This window comes from Hordeum vulgare, chromosome 3H (genome assembly GCF_904849725.1).
Source record: "Hordeum vulgare subsp. vulgare chromosome 3H, MorexV3_pseudomolecules_assembly, whole genome shotgun sequence".
NCBI classification, from domain to species: domain Eukaryota; kingdom Viridiplantae; phylum Streptophyta; class Magnoliopsida; order Poales; family Poaceae; genus Hordeum; species Hordeum vulgare.
In genome coordinates, this window is record NC_058520.1 from 135,390,369 (window position 1) to 135,407,190 (window position 16,822).

The 16,822-nt window shown below is 46.8% G+C and overlaps 1 protein-coding gene across 1 annotated transcript; it reads right to left on the reverse strand.

The window, feature by feature from the left end:
• Positions 1–5,893: 5,893 nt before the first annotated feature.
• On the reverse strand, positions 5,894–16,822 carry LOC123439681 (putative E3 ubiquitin-protein ligase LIN). Its single transcript, XM_045116369.1, has 12 exons — positions 15,969–16,822; positions 15,612–15,866; positions 9,809–9,891; positions 8,473–9,708; positions 8,246–8,390; positions 7,594–8,158; positions 7,367–7,491; positions 7,140–7,256; positions 6,920–7,051; positions 6,445–6,825; positions 6,096–6,344; positions 5,894–6,008 (listed from the first exon to the last, which is right to left on the reverse strand). Exons 1-12 carry the CDS (start codon positions 16,788–16,790, stop codon positions 5,991–5,993), a joined length of 4,128 nt encoding a protein of 1,375 aa, XP_044972304.1. The 5' UTR covers positions 16,791–16,822; the 3' UTR covers positions 5,894–5,990.

Genomic DNA, 16,822 nt, shown 5'->3' on the forward strand with positions numbered 1-16,822 from the left:
TGATTAGTCTTGGGGATGATCGTTTGGTCATGCTGGAAAAGACAAAAAACTTTCTGCTCACGAATAGAATTTTCTTTTTTTTCTGTAAGCGATTTTGAGTTGATTATTTTTTCTGCTGATTGATACACAAATTCTTCAAAATCTCGTAATTTTTCAGAATTTTTGAAGTACCAGAAGTATACGAAGTATACAGATTGCTACAGACTGGTCTGCTATTAACATATTCTTTTTGTTGTGTTGGTTGCTTATTTTGATGAAACTACGGATAGTATCGGGGGGTATTAGCCATGGAAGATTGAAAATACAGTAACCCAACATCAACATAAGTAGAATTTAAGTTTGCTACAGTACCTAAGGAAGTGGTGGTTTGCTTTCTTATACTAATGTTATCACGAGTTTCTGTTTAAGTTTCGTGTTGTGAAGTTTTCAAGTTTTGGGTGAAGTTCTTATGGACAAAAAGATAAAGAGTGGCAAGAGCTCAAGCTTGGGGATGCCCAAGGCACCCCAAGATGATTCAAGGATGTCGTAAAAGCCTAAGCTTGGGGATGCCCCGGGAAGGCATCCCCTCTTTCGTCTTCAATCCACCGGTAACGTTACTTGGGGCTATATTTTTATTCACCACATGTTTTGTGTTTTGCTTGGAGCGTCTTGTATCGTAGGAGTCTTTTATTTTTGTTGTGTCATAATCATCCTTGCTGCACACCTAGAGAGAGAGACATGCACTCACCGTGATTTTGTCGAGCTTCACTTATATCCTTTGGTAGACAATTCAGCTCACATGTGCTTCACTTATATCTTTTGAGCTAGTTGATTTTGCTCTATGTGCTTCACTTATATCTTTTAGAGCACGGTGGTGCGTGGCTTGGTAGTTGATCTTGCTATTAAAGTAGTCTCAAAAGGGGTAGGTATCGAAAGGGATACAAAAACTTCCACCTTCATGTGCATTGAATAGTTAGAGAAGTTTGATTCATCTCAACTAGTTTTGAGTTGTGGTTATGGTAATACTGAAGTTATATTAGTAAGGTGTTGTGGATCTAGAAATACTTGTGTTGAAGTTAGTGATTCCCGTAGCATGCACGTATGGTGAACCGTTATGTGATGAAGTCTGAGCATGATTAGTCTATTGATTGTCATCCTTTGTGTGGCGGTCGGGATCGCGCGATGGTTTATACCTACCAACCCTTCCCCTAGGAGTATGCGTTGAATGCTTTGTTTCGATTACTAATAAAACTTTTGCAACAAGTATATGAGTTCTTCATGACTAATGTTGAGTCCATGGTTTAGATGCACTTTCACCTTCCACCATCACTATCTTCTTTAGTGTCGTGCAACTTTTGCCGGTGCACAAAACCCACCATTAGCCTCCCTCAAAACAGCCACCATACCTACCTAATATGCCTTTTTCAAGTCATTCCGAGATATATTGCCATGCAACTACCACCATGACATGTGCCACCACGTCTACATTGCCATTGCATGATCGTAAGATAGCTAGCATGATGTTTCCATTAATGTCTATGCCATGCTAGATCATTGTCACGGTACGCTACCGAAGGCATTCCATATAGAGTCATCATTGCTCTAAGTTTTGAGTTGTAAGTGTGATGATCATCATTGATGGAGCATTGTCCCATGTGAGGAAATAAAATAGGCCAAAGATGCCCACCAAAAAAAAAGAGGCCAAAGTGCCAAAAAAATGAGAGAAAAAGAGAGAAGGGACAATGTTACCACCTTTCAACACTTGTGCATATTAAGCACCATGATCTTCATGATTGAGAGTCTCTCGTTTTATCACCACCATATAGCTAGTGGGAAATTTTCCTTATATAACTTGGCTTGTATATTCCAATGATAGGCTTCCTCAAATTTGCCTTAGGTCTTCGCGAGCAAGCAAGTTGGATGCACACCCACTAGTTTTCTTTAAGAGCTTTCACATACTCTTAGCTCTAGTGCATCATTTGTATGGCAATCCCTACTCATTCACGTTGATATCTATTGATGAGCATCTCCATAGCTCATTGATATGCCTAGTCAATGTGACCATCTTCTCCTTGTTTGTCTTGCAACCTCCACCACACTCCACACCACTTTTAGTGCTAAAACCATGGCTCACGCTCATGTATTGCGTGAGAGTTGAAAAAGTTTGAGAAAGTAAAGGTGTGAAAACAATTACTTGGCCAATATCGGGGTTGTGCATGATTTAAATTCGTTGTGCAATGATGATAGAGCATAGCGAGACTATATGATTTTGTAGGGATAACTTTCTTTTGGCCTTGTTATTTTGAAAGTTCATGATTACTTTGCTAGTTTGCTTGAAGTATTATCGTTTCCACGTCAATAGCAAACTATTGTTTTGAATCTAATGGATCTGAACATTCACGTCACATAAGAGGAGTTACAAAGGACATCTATGCTAGGTAGCATGAAAGCATCAAAAATTCATTCTTTATCACTTCCCTACTTGAGGACCAGCAGGAGTTAAGCTTGGGGATGCTTGATACGTCTCAAACGTATCTATAATTTTTGATGGTTTCACGCTGTTATCTTGTCAACTTTGGATGTTTTTTTTACCTTTGATATCTTTTTTGGGACTAACTTATTAATTCAGTGCCAAGCGCCAGTTCCTGTTTTTTCTGTGTTTTTGACTCTTTTTAGATCTGATTTTGGAATGGAGTCCAAACGGAATAAAATCCCCGAAATAATTTTTTCCACAATGGAAGAAGATCAGGAGGCTTGAGGTCCAAGCAAGTGGGCCCACAGGGGTCCCACAAGCCCTATTGCTGCGGCTAGGGGGGAGGCCGCGGCAACCAAGCTTGTGCCCCCCTGGCGCTCCCCTGCCCTAGGTCTTTGGCCTATAAATTCCCTAAAAATCCAGAAAAAATCAGGGCATCCACGAAAACACTTTTCCGCGACCGCAAGCTTCCGTTTCCGCGAGATCTCATCTGGAGACCCTTCCCGGTGCCCTGCCGAAGGGGACTTTGGAGTTGGAGGGCTTCTTCATCAACATCATCGCCCCTCCAATGACTCGTGAGTAGTTTACTTCAGACCTACGGGTCCGTAGTTAGTATCTAGATGACTTCTTCTCTCTCTTGGATCTTCAATACAAAGTTCTCCATGATCTTCATGGAGATCTATCCGATGTAATCCTGTTTGGCGGTGTGTTTGTCGAGATCCGATGAATTGTGGATTTGTGATCAAATTATCTATGATATATATTTGAGTCTTTGCTGATTTCTTATATGCATGATTTGGTATCCTTGTAAGTCTCTCCGGGTCTTGGGCTTTGTTTGGCCAACTAGATCTATGATTCTTGCAATGGAGAAGTGCTTGGTTTTGGGTTCATACCGTGCGGTGACCTTTCCTAGTGACAGTAGGGGCAGCAAGGCACGCATCGTGTTGTTGCCATCAAGGGAAACAAGATGGGCTTTTATCGTAGATATGAGATTGTCCATCTACATCATGTCATCTTGGTTAAGGCGTTACTCTGTTCTTTTGGACTTAATACACTAGATGCATGCTGGATAGCAGTCGACGTGTGGAGTAATAGTAGTAGATGCAGAAAATATCGGTCTACTTGTTTTGGACGTGATGCCTATAGATATAATCATTGCCATAGATAACGTCACAACTTTGCGCGGTTCTATTAATTGCTCGACAGTAATTCGTTCACCCACTGTCTACTTGCTTTCATGAGAGAAGCCACTAGTGAACACTACGGCCCCCGGGTCTATTCACACCTACCGTTTCCACTTTTGCTTTTACTTTGCTTTGTTTCTTTTTTGCTTTCAGTTCTCACTTGGCAAACAATCTATAAGGGATTGACAACCCCTTCATAGCGTTGGGTGCAAGCTCTTTGTGTTTGTGCAGGTACTTGTGATAATCCTTCACTGGATCGATACCTTGGTTCTCAAAACTGAGGGAAATACTTACCGCCGCTGTGCTACATCACCCTTTCCGCTTCGAGGGAACACCAACGCAAGGCTCCAAGGCCACGGGGGAATCCTTTGCATATTTGCCAAGGAAGTCCCTAAAGGCGTAGTCGTAGCAGAAGGATTCCTGGTGCCGTTGCTGAGGAGTATCAAGACAAGAATAGTCTCCCGTCAGCACGCTTGTTTCTGGCACTGTTGGAAGGTCTTTTGTTGCAGTAGCAGGTACATACAACACCACTCCAGCTATTGACCCCTTCATTGAGCATCTGCTATAAAACAATACCCTCATGAGGGAAAACGATACCATAGTCTCCGTCATCATCCGATCCGGGAGAGTCAGATCTAGGGATCCCTCCTGGAGGAAGAGGTACACGCCATATACTCCTGCCAACGAACACAAATAATGGCTACCAACAAAATCTCTCATGGCGACGCCTTCAGAATGGACACGACGCCTTGAGCATTATCGCCACCCACCGCAGTTACGATTTTCACCCGAGAAGCAGTGAGGTGGAAAGATACCGCGGACCCGAATAACATCTCCAAGAAGCATACCGGCACCCGCGGGAGGCGTCATCATCGCCGTGGCCGGATGGAACCGACCAGGCTAATCTGGATCCAAACCTTCTGCTACACCCACAAACCGATGAGCGCCTAGCCAGCCAGCACGGCCAAGTCCGACGAGATTGGAGCGCACCTAGACAGAACAGTAGGGAGCATACAAAATAACACTGTCAGTCGTCATGGCATCGATGCCATGGCCCGAACCCGCTAGTAGTTTGCCGACTACCCAAGCCGACCTTCGACAGCCCACCCTACTGGACGGGGAAACCTCACCAGGAGCCGCTGCCCTGGATCCAAGAATCGCGAGCGCTACACCATCGACGAGCAGCCGGAGAAGGCCCCTTCGCCGCCTTCCTCGAAGCCATCTGAACCTTGTCGAAGGGCGCGTGAGACGGCGGCAAGGGAAGGAAGGTGAGGTAGGGGATGTGACAGGAGGAGGGATTCGGCTGCGGTGTTCGGTGGCGGCTCTCGCGGTTCGTGAGAACTAGGTACACCCTTCCTAAACACAAGAAAGGTTCAGATTAACCGATACCTCTTCATAATTAGGGGGATGATCGGTATATTTTTAAAAAAATCCTTCCGTCTGTTTCAGCTAATACGTATACGCGTATAATTATTTTTGGCTTATGCATGCGCGTGGCCGCCGCCTCCGCCTTCAGCTGCCCCGCTCGTTGCGCCTGCAGCTGCACCGCCGCTCCCCGCCGCCGCGCCCCGCTGGCTTATGCATGCGCGTGGCCGCTGCCTCCGCCTGCAGCTGCCCCGCTCGCTGCGCCTGCAGCCGCACCGCCGCGCCCCGCCGCCGCGCCCCGCACGGCGTCGGCGGCACGCGGCACGCACGGGCGCGGCGTCGGCGGCAGGCGCGGGCGCGTGATCGCTGGCTCGTTTTTCTCTAGACGGTTGGCGTGATGGTGGCTGGTTGATCGCATGATGGATGGAAGGCGCGCGATCGCTGGCTCGTTTTTCTCTCGGTGGCTGGCTGGTTGCGTTTCCTTTGGCGGCTGGAGATCGTATTGTGTTTTTTTAATCAAACGTGTACGTATACGATACGAGTGGGTCTACGTTTCATTTCGTATGATCATTATGCCCTTATACGTTTTGTTGGGGTGTACCGAAGCACTCTCAATCCTATATCTTATAGTTATAATTCCAGTTTTCCTGATTTACCTTTCTCTTCTGTGAGATCCGACGAACCCTAGCTACCAAATTCTCTTGTGAATCCAGAAAAGAGGATGACACTTATGTACACTTTGCACTCCTTGCAAAAGCATGACAGAAAATTACATACTCCCTCTATCCCAAAATAAGTGTCTTAACGTTAATATAACTTTGTACTAAAGCTAGTATAAAGTTGAGACAGTTATTTTTAGGATGGAGGGAGTACAAATTACAAGTATACGCCATTTTTATCTGTATAAATCTGCATTCTAGTCACATTCTGCACAAAGATAGGTCACTGATTCCGTCATCACCACCCTGTATCCGACAATCTGCATCTGCTCAAGTCAATCCCCAAGCCTGTAGACAGAAAATGAACGGAACTCTCAGTGTAAGAAGTAAGAACTGCTTTCATACATTATTGGCTAATAAGACCACGACCCTGACCTGAATTTTGCCGTCAGATGTTCCGACGACGAGGACGTCCCCGTCGGCGTCCACCGCCATGCACTGGACCCGGCAGCCGGCGCCACCAGCCTGAAGGGCGCCGATCTTGATGAGCTTCTCCCTGGACCAGATCTCCACGGCGCCGTTCCTGGAGCCCAGGTACACCAGGTCCGCGCTCACCACCAGCGACCGCACCTCCGCCGCCGACGGTATCGACCCAACCTGGTTGTAGTTCGAGCTGTTCCATATCTGCATCCGGCCAGCAGCAGCAACGCCCCCAAACCGTCGTCAGAAACCACTCACAAAACATCAATCGCCGGAACAATCACACCGGGTCAGAGCAGAGCACCTTGACCGACGCGCCGTCGAGCGGGGTGCTCCCGGTGTAGAGCAGCCCTTCGTGGACCTGCAGGGAGTAGACCGGGTTGGACTTGCCGAGGATCCTCTTGTTCCCGGGCTGGATGACGCCCAGCGTCCCGCTCGCCAGGTCGATCTCCTGGATGCTGCCGTCGTTGCAGCCGCAGAAGAGCTTGCCGTGCACCAGCGCCATGGACCGCACGGACTTGCTGGGGTTCAGGACCTTGGGGGTGCCGCCGTTCCAGCTCAGCGTCTTCACGCCGGCGCCCTGCGGCACGAAGCAGGCCATGGCGCTCGCCACGGCCAGGTTCTGCACGGGGTCCCGCGTGTCGTACACCTCTGCGCACCGGAGGCCGTCCCGGAACTGCCACACCTGCGCATATACGTACCAGCCAACAGGTTTCATTCTGAACTCTACACGGTGTAATTAACTTTCCTAGATCTTGAGGAGGAAGAAACATTGTTACCCTGATAGTTCGGTCCATGGATCCGCTGTAGAGCTTCTCCTCCGAAGGCAGGATTGACAAGCTGGTGATTGCTTTGGTGTGCTCCTGGGATTCCTGGACGAGGCGAAGGATGTTCTCGCTTCCCTCCCACACCTGAGTGTTATATTTTCATAATTCAGAAACTGAAACTATAAGTGACCTGTATAGCTCTAAGCATGCATGGACATTTTGGAAGAGCAACCTTTAGTGTTCCATCAGAGTGTCCGGAGAAGATGTAGCTCTTGTAATAAACGATCGACGTGACCTCGCCGTTCGAGCTGCAATCGGCGTTGTTAAGCTCCTTGTGGTTCCACATGTCCTGCCACAAGAACGAGAAACATTCTTCAGCAAACATAAATCTTGTACTATTTGTGAATATGGATTTTTTTTTCTGAATTTATTCGGATTGATGGTAACGCTGAGCCTTACGATGCTAGACTCCTGGCCATCGGACAGCAGCTTCAGCATCTCGAACGCGAGGCCGGACGATTTCTTCAGCTCCCTCAGTGTTCTCAGCACGTCCTTGATGTACGTCGTGATGTCTTGCATTCCCTCTGAATAAACGTGACAAGTTTTTGAGCATAAATCAGAAAGGAGATAAGTGTTTTAATTTACAACTTATCGGCATAATAATCGTCGAGCAGCCAGTAACCAACCACGGTCGTTCATGAAGCTCCTGAGCGCCACCATGGCGAGGGCCCGGTCGCTGCCGTGCTTCGCAGATCTGAGAACGAGCACGAGCTGCCGGAGCAGGCAGACACGCGCGGCACCGAGCACGCCGGTGTCTGGGAGGAGGGAGAGCATGTGGACGAGCCATGCCGCGCACACGAGGCTCGCCGCGAACAGCTCCGCATTCTTGCTCTCCAGACACTCGGACAGGGCCTCCAGCACCAGCCCGAACTCGTGGCTCACCAGCGCGTACGCTGTCTTTCTCTCCCACTCCGACGCCGCCTTCTCTTCCCCGGCCGCGTCGTCCTCGGCGCCGTCGGTGCCACGAACGACGCTCAGCTCCTGCGACTGACGGTACCTCTCCTTCACCCTGGCGAGCTTCAGCAAGGTCGACCGGGCGAGCGGCCGCCCGGACGACGAGAACTTTCCGGGGAGGTTCATGATGGTCTCGGCGGCCAGGAGCTGGCTCCTCGGGAAATCCGAGTTCTTGAGGCACTGCACGAGGCTGTCCATCGCCTCCTCGCGGTACATGCTTATCTTCCTCGGCTCCACCTGACGATCAGATGAAATCATCAGGATATATGGATCATTCTGCAAGCTGATCTGAATAAGCAAGCGGTACGAGAAGTTCGAGCTCACCAAGAGATCGAGCTGAAGAAGAAGCCCAGCGACGACGGGGGTCTGCTCCGGCGTGGTGGACTGCAGATACACGAGAAGCGTGTGCATCATGCTGAAGGAGCTCCCCTCTTTGATGGCCCGAAGCACACGTTCCGCGGCCGATCGCCTGAAGGATAAGGGTTATGCATGGGGTCTGACAAGTCAGCACTTATAAATCGTGGGAGGAATGTGGAATTTGATTCCGTTACTTTCTCAGCTTCAGAAGCTCGGAGAGGAACCGCACGATTTCGAACTTGTCGGCGTCGCCGACGACGTGGAAGGCGTCTAGGACGGCGCCCACCGCCAGCTTCTCCACGATGCTGCTCCGGCAGTGGCCGTCTTCCCCAACGCATCGCATCAGGATCCTCATTGCGGCCACCCTCACCTCCACCTGCTCCGCCTCTAAGACCAGCGCCGTGCTCCTCACGAACCTCTCAGACACCAGAGCGGACCTCGGCACCGGCGGCGTGCTCTCCCGACCGACGCCTGACTCTGAGAGAATCTGGCTGAGGAGGATCACGGACGCGGACTTGGGCTTGACGCACATGTTGAGCGCGTCTGCCTCGTCGGCTCGTCGGATGGTGGCCACCAGCGCTTCGCCCATGTCCATTTCGACGAGCTGCTCCACGGAAGGAGATAGGAGGAAGATGAGCACCACGGCCTCCACGAGCCCTTTCTTGAACAGCGCGACCAGGCAGTCCACGTCGGTGTCCACCCGCGTCAGCGTCTGCACAACGCCGTCGTCGCGGGAGGCGAGCTCGGCGAGGAGGAAGACGGCCACCTGCAGCACCTGCGCGCTGACGGAGTTGAAGAGGATCTCCACGAAGCCGTTGATCACGGCGGGCTTGGCCAGCGCGGAGAAGAAGGCCTGCTCGGCGGCGCCGGCCTCGCGCCAGAGCCGCTCGATCCTGAGGACCGACTTCTCCGACTCGGCCAGCTCCTCGGACGTGCAGAGACAGGACACCGCGGCGCGGAGCTCGCTGACGGCGCTCTCCACCGTGGCCTGCACGATGACGCTGGTCGGCGACGGCGCGCTGGCCTGGCTGCCGGTGGTGTCCGGGGACGGCGAGTTGATCTTGAACGCAGGGGCCGGGCTTTCCATCCTCGCGGGCGCGGGTGTTCTCGGCACGGCGGGCGTCGGGGGAGTCGCGGGTGTGATCGGCGTGGCGGGCGGGCTCTGCTCGCGCCAGCCGGCGATGAGGCGCTTGAGGACGTAGTTGGTCTTGGGGAGGCTGCCGCCGTGCAGGTGCTGGCGCGTGATGGGGCACGTCGCGTTGCCGCGGTCAAGCCACTCCTGTATGGCGCGGCGCTCGTACGTTTGGCCGGTCTCGAGCGTGACGGGGTCGTCGAACACCTGGCTCGTGATCGGGCACACGAAGTCCTTGGGCGTCGTCGCCGCCTGCTGCTGAAGCCGCGACAGCTCGGCGTCGCCGGCCATCGAGGACCTGTATGTATTCAAATCCATCAGCGCGTGTCTCCATCGATGGCATCGGTGCAATCTAGGTTGCGGGAAATGCTGTATCCGGAAGCGGGTGACATGGTTACCTTGAGTGCTCCGGAGAGAGGCGGGCCCGGCTGGCGCCGTCGTCGCCGCGTGGCTTGGACAGTGGGGACGCCGCTTGCTTTTCCTAAGAGACAAGGCAACAACATTGGGAACTCAGCTTTGGAGAGATGGCTCATCAGCAGATCAGCCGGAGAAGCAAACGAGGGTTGTGTAGTACTCGCTCCGTTCCTAAATAGGGCTACATACGGATGTATATAGACATACTTTAGAGTATAGATTCAATCATTTTGCTCCGTATGTAGACCCTTAGTGAAATCGCTTAAAAAACTTATATTTAGAAACGGAGGGAGTATTTTTTTTCCCGGGAAGTTTACATGTCTTCTTTTACTGAGCTTTTTCTAAAGAAGCTAAGAACTCAATTTCATAATTATTTCTATTTAGGCCACCCTAAGTATTACACATCTAAATGACATAATCAAAATGAAAAGGAAAATAAAAAGGAACATACCAACACGAATCTCCGCTTCAAATCAATGCCGGGTACATTTAGACGTGTTTTTATCAAAAACATATTTGAAAATGGACAACTCTAGTGAAATTGGGTGACTAAGGTCATCTCCAATGCTTAGCCATTTGTTTAGACGCTAGAGATAAAAAAAACAAATTGAAAATTCACCATAGAGTCGTTCTCTATAATAAACAAAAAAACTCAAATTGCAAATCCTGTCAACTTACATAAAAATTGTCAAAAATAAAAATAAAAACTTGAATCGCAAATTTGTCCTCCTCAACACCAAGCCGACCTAGCAGCCAAAGAAACCGGAAAACCAGCGAGTTAGTTGAAGAAGCCTCCATTGATATTCTTTGGGAATTAATTTCTTTGGCATCCAGGATAAGGTTTAAAAATCTCAACGAAATTTCACACAAATTTTTGAAATTTTGCATATTTCATTGGGGTCTGAAATATTTTTTTCCCTGAAATTAAGATGCAAATTCAAACTGATTTCAAAATAAATTTAAAATTATGTTAAAATTCATTGAAATTAGGTGAATTTTGGAAACTCAAAATCAAAATATTTCAGGAAATATGTAATTTTTTGAACTTTTGTATATTTAGGTGAGGTCTGAAATTATTTTGTTTCCAAAATTAAAAAGCAGGATAATTCCTCATTAGGGGTGGAATTCAAGTCGAGTTAAGCCAGCTCGGCTCGATTCGTTAAAGTTTGTTAAGATAACGAGTTAGCTTAGCTTGACTCGTTAGAGCTCATTAAGACAACGAGTTAACTCGGCTCGACTCGTTAACATAACAAGCTTAGATTTAAACTCACCTCAACTCGTCTAATTCACGAGCTAGCTTATTTAACTCGTTAAGCTTGTTATAGACGTGAATAACAAGATATACATATTATGTATGCAATTAATCTACAAGAATATACTTATAAACATAGAACCTTCTACACAAATCAAACAATCAATAGTTTACACAAAAGACACACTTTGTACACTCCATAAATGAAAATAATCTACAAAAATATTGATACTTATCTCACGTCCCTTCTGATTAACGAGCTTAATGAGCTAAACGAGTAACTCGTTAGCTCGACATGTTAAACTTTTTTTTGTTAACAAGCTCAGATTAAAAATCAACTCAATCATTAGTCAACGAGTTCGAGTCGAGTCGAGCTGAGTCACGGGCTACTCATTTAGCTCATGGCTTTCGAGTTAAAATTCCAGCCTTAGTCCTCATGACCAATTAACTTTGATTTGTGCAAAGAAAAAGGATGAGGCGCCCAGTGACTTAGTTTGCTTCAATGCTAGGCAATATCATGTTTTTGACGGGGAATCGCATCGTAGTGAGCAGGAAAACAATTTTGTCGCCTAGTGTTAGCGCCCCCGTAGTAGATGGCCTAAGAAGATGAGGATGGTTGGATGTTTCCAAGTGATTATTTGTTCACAAGTTATCCTAAATTTTATACATCTCAGTCACATAAAATAACTAGTCGTGGTTGTATATCCGAAACTTCCCATTGCAATAATTTCCGGGATTGTAGTATGGTAGCCGTTCATACCACGGGAATTGCATAGTGCATCCTAGGTGCTGCACCCCCTACATCTCCACCACGCACTTTCATTCGGGATTTAAAACATATGACATAAATGCTTTGTATAAACTTTTATATCAGATAATTACATTGAATCATATGTCTCGTATATGATTCTACTTTTCTGCACACATGGGCCCATGCATACGTGAGAGGCTGCTCAACATTTGGTATATGTCGGCATGCATGTGCTTTCTTAGGTGACCGGACCCACACAAGAGTAAAAGCATGCATGACTCACTTAAATTATTGATTACTAGCAACCACATGCATGCATGATTTTTAAGGATGCATGCAGTTTTGTTATTCATAAAATATCTTTCACGATTTTATATTTTTGTGTGAAGTTTTGAATTGTAATATTATACTAATTCAAGCACTTATTCTCTTAAAAAACAATGTAATTAGTCATTCTTTTATACTGGCTTATTCCACGAACCAGTATGTAGCTGTCTATTTTTATGGTCCAAAAAAGATGTATTAACACTAATTACACCACATGCAAACACTTTTGTTTATAATTATTGGACCGTGCCAGCTGAGCTTCAATACAGTGTTTATGGTAGTAACTATCTGTTGTCTTTCATCTCACTAGCACACACATGAATTAAATGTCCCTGTCTTGCATGTCCTAATAGTACATTCATTAATTAAACCTAGACCCACAAGTCTGCATTGGTTAGTAGTATTGGTGCTGTTTGCATCCTAGGGTTAGAGTTAGAGTCAGTTAAATTAAACTCATCTAACCCTCAAAAATCTAAACACGTGGGTTAGAGCTGGTTAGATGCATCTAACCCATCCAAGAGGTGCTTTTTTGGGTTAGAGTTAGGTGGGGTCCAAAAAAATTACTTTTCTCTCTTCCTCCACCATACAAAATCATAGATAAAGAAGCCAAATGATTGAAATAAGTGCATTTATTGGCTATCTAACTCTTCCATCCAAACACCTCTTTGGTTAGAGTTAGTTTAGGGTTAGTCTAGAGTTAGAATCTAACTCTAACCTCTAACCAAGTTAGAGTATCCAAACAGGGCCATTGAGAAACTTTGTTTACTTTCCGGCCCACCATACATAGTATATGCCGTTTGTATTTAGTGAGTATATTACTCTCTCTATATATATATACATATAGGGGGATAGCACCCCAGAGCCACAAATCCTCGTCCTTCATACCACTGCCCATTATAAGTGTTGCTACATCTGTATCTATCTAAATGTATAAATTGTGGCTTACATTTAAGCACGGATGGAATATTTCGGAATCCATGAATGAATACCTTTTTCTAAGTTGACGACTGTGACTTTTGGTTCATTATTTGTAAAAAATAATTAGTTACTTCTTTGTCGTTTCAGTTTGAAAAGTACAAGAGGACAGTTGTATATTTCTCAAACTACTTAGGAATATAGCAAATCAGCCATTATATTATATGCTTTGTCATCTAGATATTCATCCTAGTTGTTTTGTGTGTGTGAAGCTTTAACTTCTCATATGCTCCCTCCGTTTATTTACTCTGCATATTAGGTTTCTATAAAGTAAAACCTTAAATACTTACATCAAGTTTGTAGAAAATTATATTAATGTACAAAAAATCAAATCAATAACAATGGATTCATCACTGCATATATTTTTACATCATATAAATGTATTAATGTAAACATTCATAATGTTTCCTACAAACTTGGTCAAACTTCATAAAGTTGAACTTCAGTCAAAGCTAATGTGCGGAGCAAGTAAAAACGGAGGGAGTACTTAGTTGTGCTGTTGAACTGGGTCATTCTAAATTTATTTATAGGCTGATGTACATTTTTCCCAAAATGTCATTACCACAATATTCAACGAATCAAACTACAAACTAACTTACTACTGAAATTTACAAAACAAAATCACAACACTTATGGCAAGATTTTTTTCATGCATGTTATATATCTTTTAACGTGTAAAACCAATTAAATTAAAACCGGGTTATCCATTGTTATTACTTGCGAATGGGGTTATCACAACTCATCAGGAACATATGCATCATAACTCCTTTTCTAGAATTACCTCCATTCGATGAATTCGTAGAAAGCATGGTATCAAACTATTCTAACATTGACTTGTTCTACATAAATAATCATTTTGATTGATAAATGGGAAAATCTAAAGAGAGGCGTCACACCACAGCTCTCCCATGCAACGGCTAGAATAGCCTCGTCCACATGCAAGAATCTTTTACATCATGCTTACATCATCGTATCAAATGCTTTTTTGAATTTTAGAAATGATTTATCTCACAGATTAATAATTTGATTGGAGATTCGTCTTCACTGTTAGATTCGTCTCGACGAGACGTTCAAAATAAGATCTCATGTTGGCATATTTCGTTGATTTTTTTTCATCATTCCTAGCTGTCACATTTATGCCATCACAGTTGTCATCTTACAGATGTATAATTGTCACAAAAATTATACATAGTTATCGGTACAATAATTTTATACTTTTTAAGCATTGCAATGTTATGTGAAGCTAAAAAGTGGGTATTAAAGCATTATCAATAAACAAGTAAATGCATGAACCAACACAAGTACAATGAATCAAGTTTTTTAGTGGGGTATATAGATATTCATAAGCCTGATAACCAAGTTGATTTAATGTGGGAACTATGTGACAAATAATGCGACAAGTAAGTGATAGTAATCTGGTAAGTACCGATTAAAATAAAAGTTATCAGAACATATCGACATGGGATCTAGTTTTGAAGATCTCGTCGCAAAAAATTCAGTGATGACAACGGATCATTAATTAATGATAACAGTTTGAAAGATAATTTTTTTAAATACAAAATAGAAAGAAGATTAATGATGTCATGTTCGTATAATGTTGCATGCATGCATGCAAGGAATGGATGGAAGGGAGCCGCCGCACGGGGAGACTAATGTGCGGCGCCGCTCCCTGGTGAAGTCCTTGATAAATATCTAAATTATACTCCCTCCGTCTCAAAATAACTGTCTTAAGCTTAGTAATATTTTGTATTAGAGCTAGTACAAAGTCAAGACAGTTATTTTGAGACGGAGGAAGTATGAATTTAGTAAATTTCTAGTTGAAAATCCGTACAGATACCAATATCTAAAACCCACATCTTCTATTTACGAAATGGGGGAGTTAGAATTTATTGATTTCAGGGTGCCAATTACGAAACACTAGTTTTACAAATCTGTCGAATCCAGACCATTTATCCAAACGCCCTGATGGTTTAGTTTCAGGTTGTGAAATACTCCCTATGTAAACTAATATAAAAGCGTTTAGATCTAAATACTTTTGTATTAGTTTACATAAGGATTAACAAATAGTGATGAACTTGGTTTCTAATGTGTTATGACTTGTGAGAAGGTAAGTAAGAATGTAGACAAAAAAATGTCAGCTTTTCAGAGTAAATAAGACCAGGTCTAGTTATTAAAATGGGATTATCGTAAACTGACAAACGAGTCTAAGTTGCCTAATTCAAAGTTCATATTTTTTTACTTGCAGTAGGCCGGCATCCATGTTGAAACCAGTGCATATGCTAACTAATCATGAACTGGATGTGTACTGTTAATCTTCTTCGGGGCTGCGATTCATAAGAAATGACTTGAGCTGAGCACCAATGAACTTCTCTAGTTTCAGCCGATAATTAAACACCTCTCTAATTTCGGCTTCAAAGAACTTGTTTAAGTTTGAGTTCGCGTCAAGGTTCAGCTACAGGCATGCAGCACATAAAGCACACACCTGTTTTCCGGTGTAGAGCTCGGATGAAGAATCCTCCGTGCTGTCGTCGGAAGCCGTGGGAGGCGAGTAGCCGGCCCGGAGTCTGGACGCCGGGCTTCCTCTCCCGACCTGTGGCGGCTGCTTCTTCTGCTGCTGCACTATGAGGTGCGGAGCCACGCGCTGCGGATACAGGCTCGGCGGCCTCATCATTTCCCTCCGGCCCTTGACGCTGCCCTGCCGCAGGTACAGGTCGCCCTCCGCCTCCGCCCACATTGGCTACAGAAATCACCGGCAACCTGCTGTGAATCTGGAGTCTGGACTACTCCGTTGAGCACGCTGAAATGGATGCGAAAGAATGGAGTGTCTATGTAGACTTACATTATTCCGTACTCCATTCTGCGAACTGACGGCCCCGTCGTCGGCGTCCGTCGAGGCTTCCTCGTAGCCCGTGTTCTCGTACTCGTCTTCGTGCTGTCCTACTGTGAATACAAGTTCTGGAGGAGGCGGCGGCGGCGACATCCTTGGCGCCTCGCCGGCTTTGAGGATCTTCTTTAGGTAGAGCGCGTAGGCCTTGCAGTTCACGTCCAGCACCATCTCGTACTCGCGCTCCAGGCCCCTCATCTCATGCGCCTGGGCGCCGCTCATCAGCGACAGCACCCTCATCGCCGACAGTGCGACTGTCTCCACGGATCTGTCCTCGTCGCCCTGCGCCGCGGATGCCACGGCGGCGGCGGCCGACGCGCGGCGCGTGGCGAAGTGCCGCATCACGGGGAGGAGGCGCGGCGCGAAGAGCGCCTCGAATGCCGCGGGCGCGAGCTCGTGGCGCGCGAGCGCGGGATCGAGGACGAAGAGGTCGAGCACGGCGGAAGCGGCGGACGGCGCCCCGCCGCGCCGTCGGGCGGCCGACGCGAGCGCAGAGAGGAGGCAGGAGAGCGGGGTGGCCGCGGGGAGGGACAGCAGCAGTCGCTCTGCGGCGCGGAGCGACGACGGCGACGGCGAGGCAGACGGGACCGTGTCCAGCGCGTCCGATATGAGGGACAGCGCCTGGAGCGTCGCGGCCGTGTGCTGCCCCCCGCCGCCGTCCGCGGCGGCTGCGGCCGAGAGGAGGTGGCGCCGGAGGAGCGGGTCGGCGATGAGCTCCGCGAGGAACGCCGAGGCGTGCGCCACAACGGCGGAGTACGTCGGCGTAGGCCCTGCCATGTCTGCCTTCTCTCGCGTGCCGTGCCGCCTGC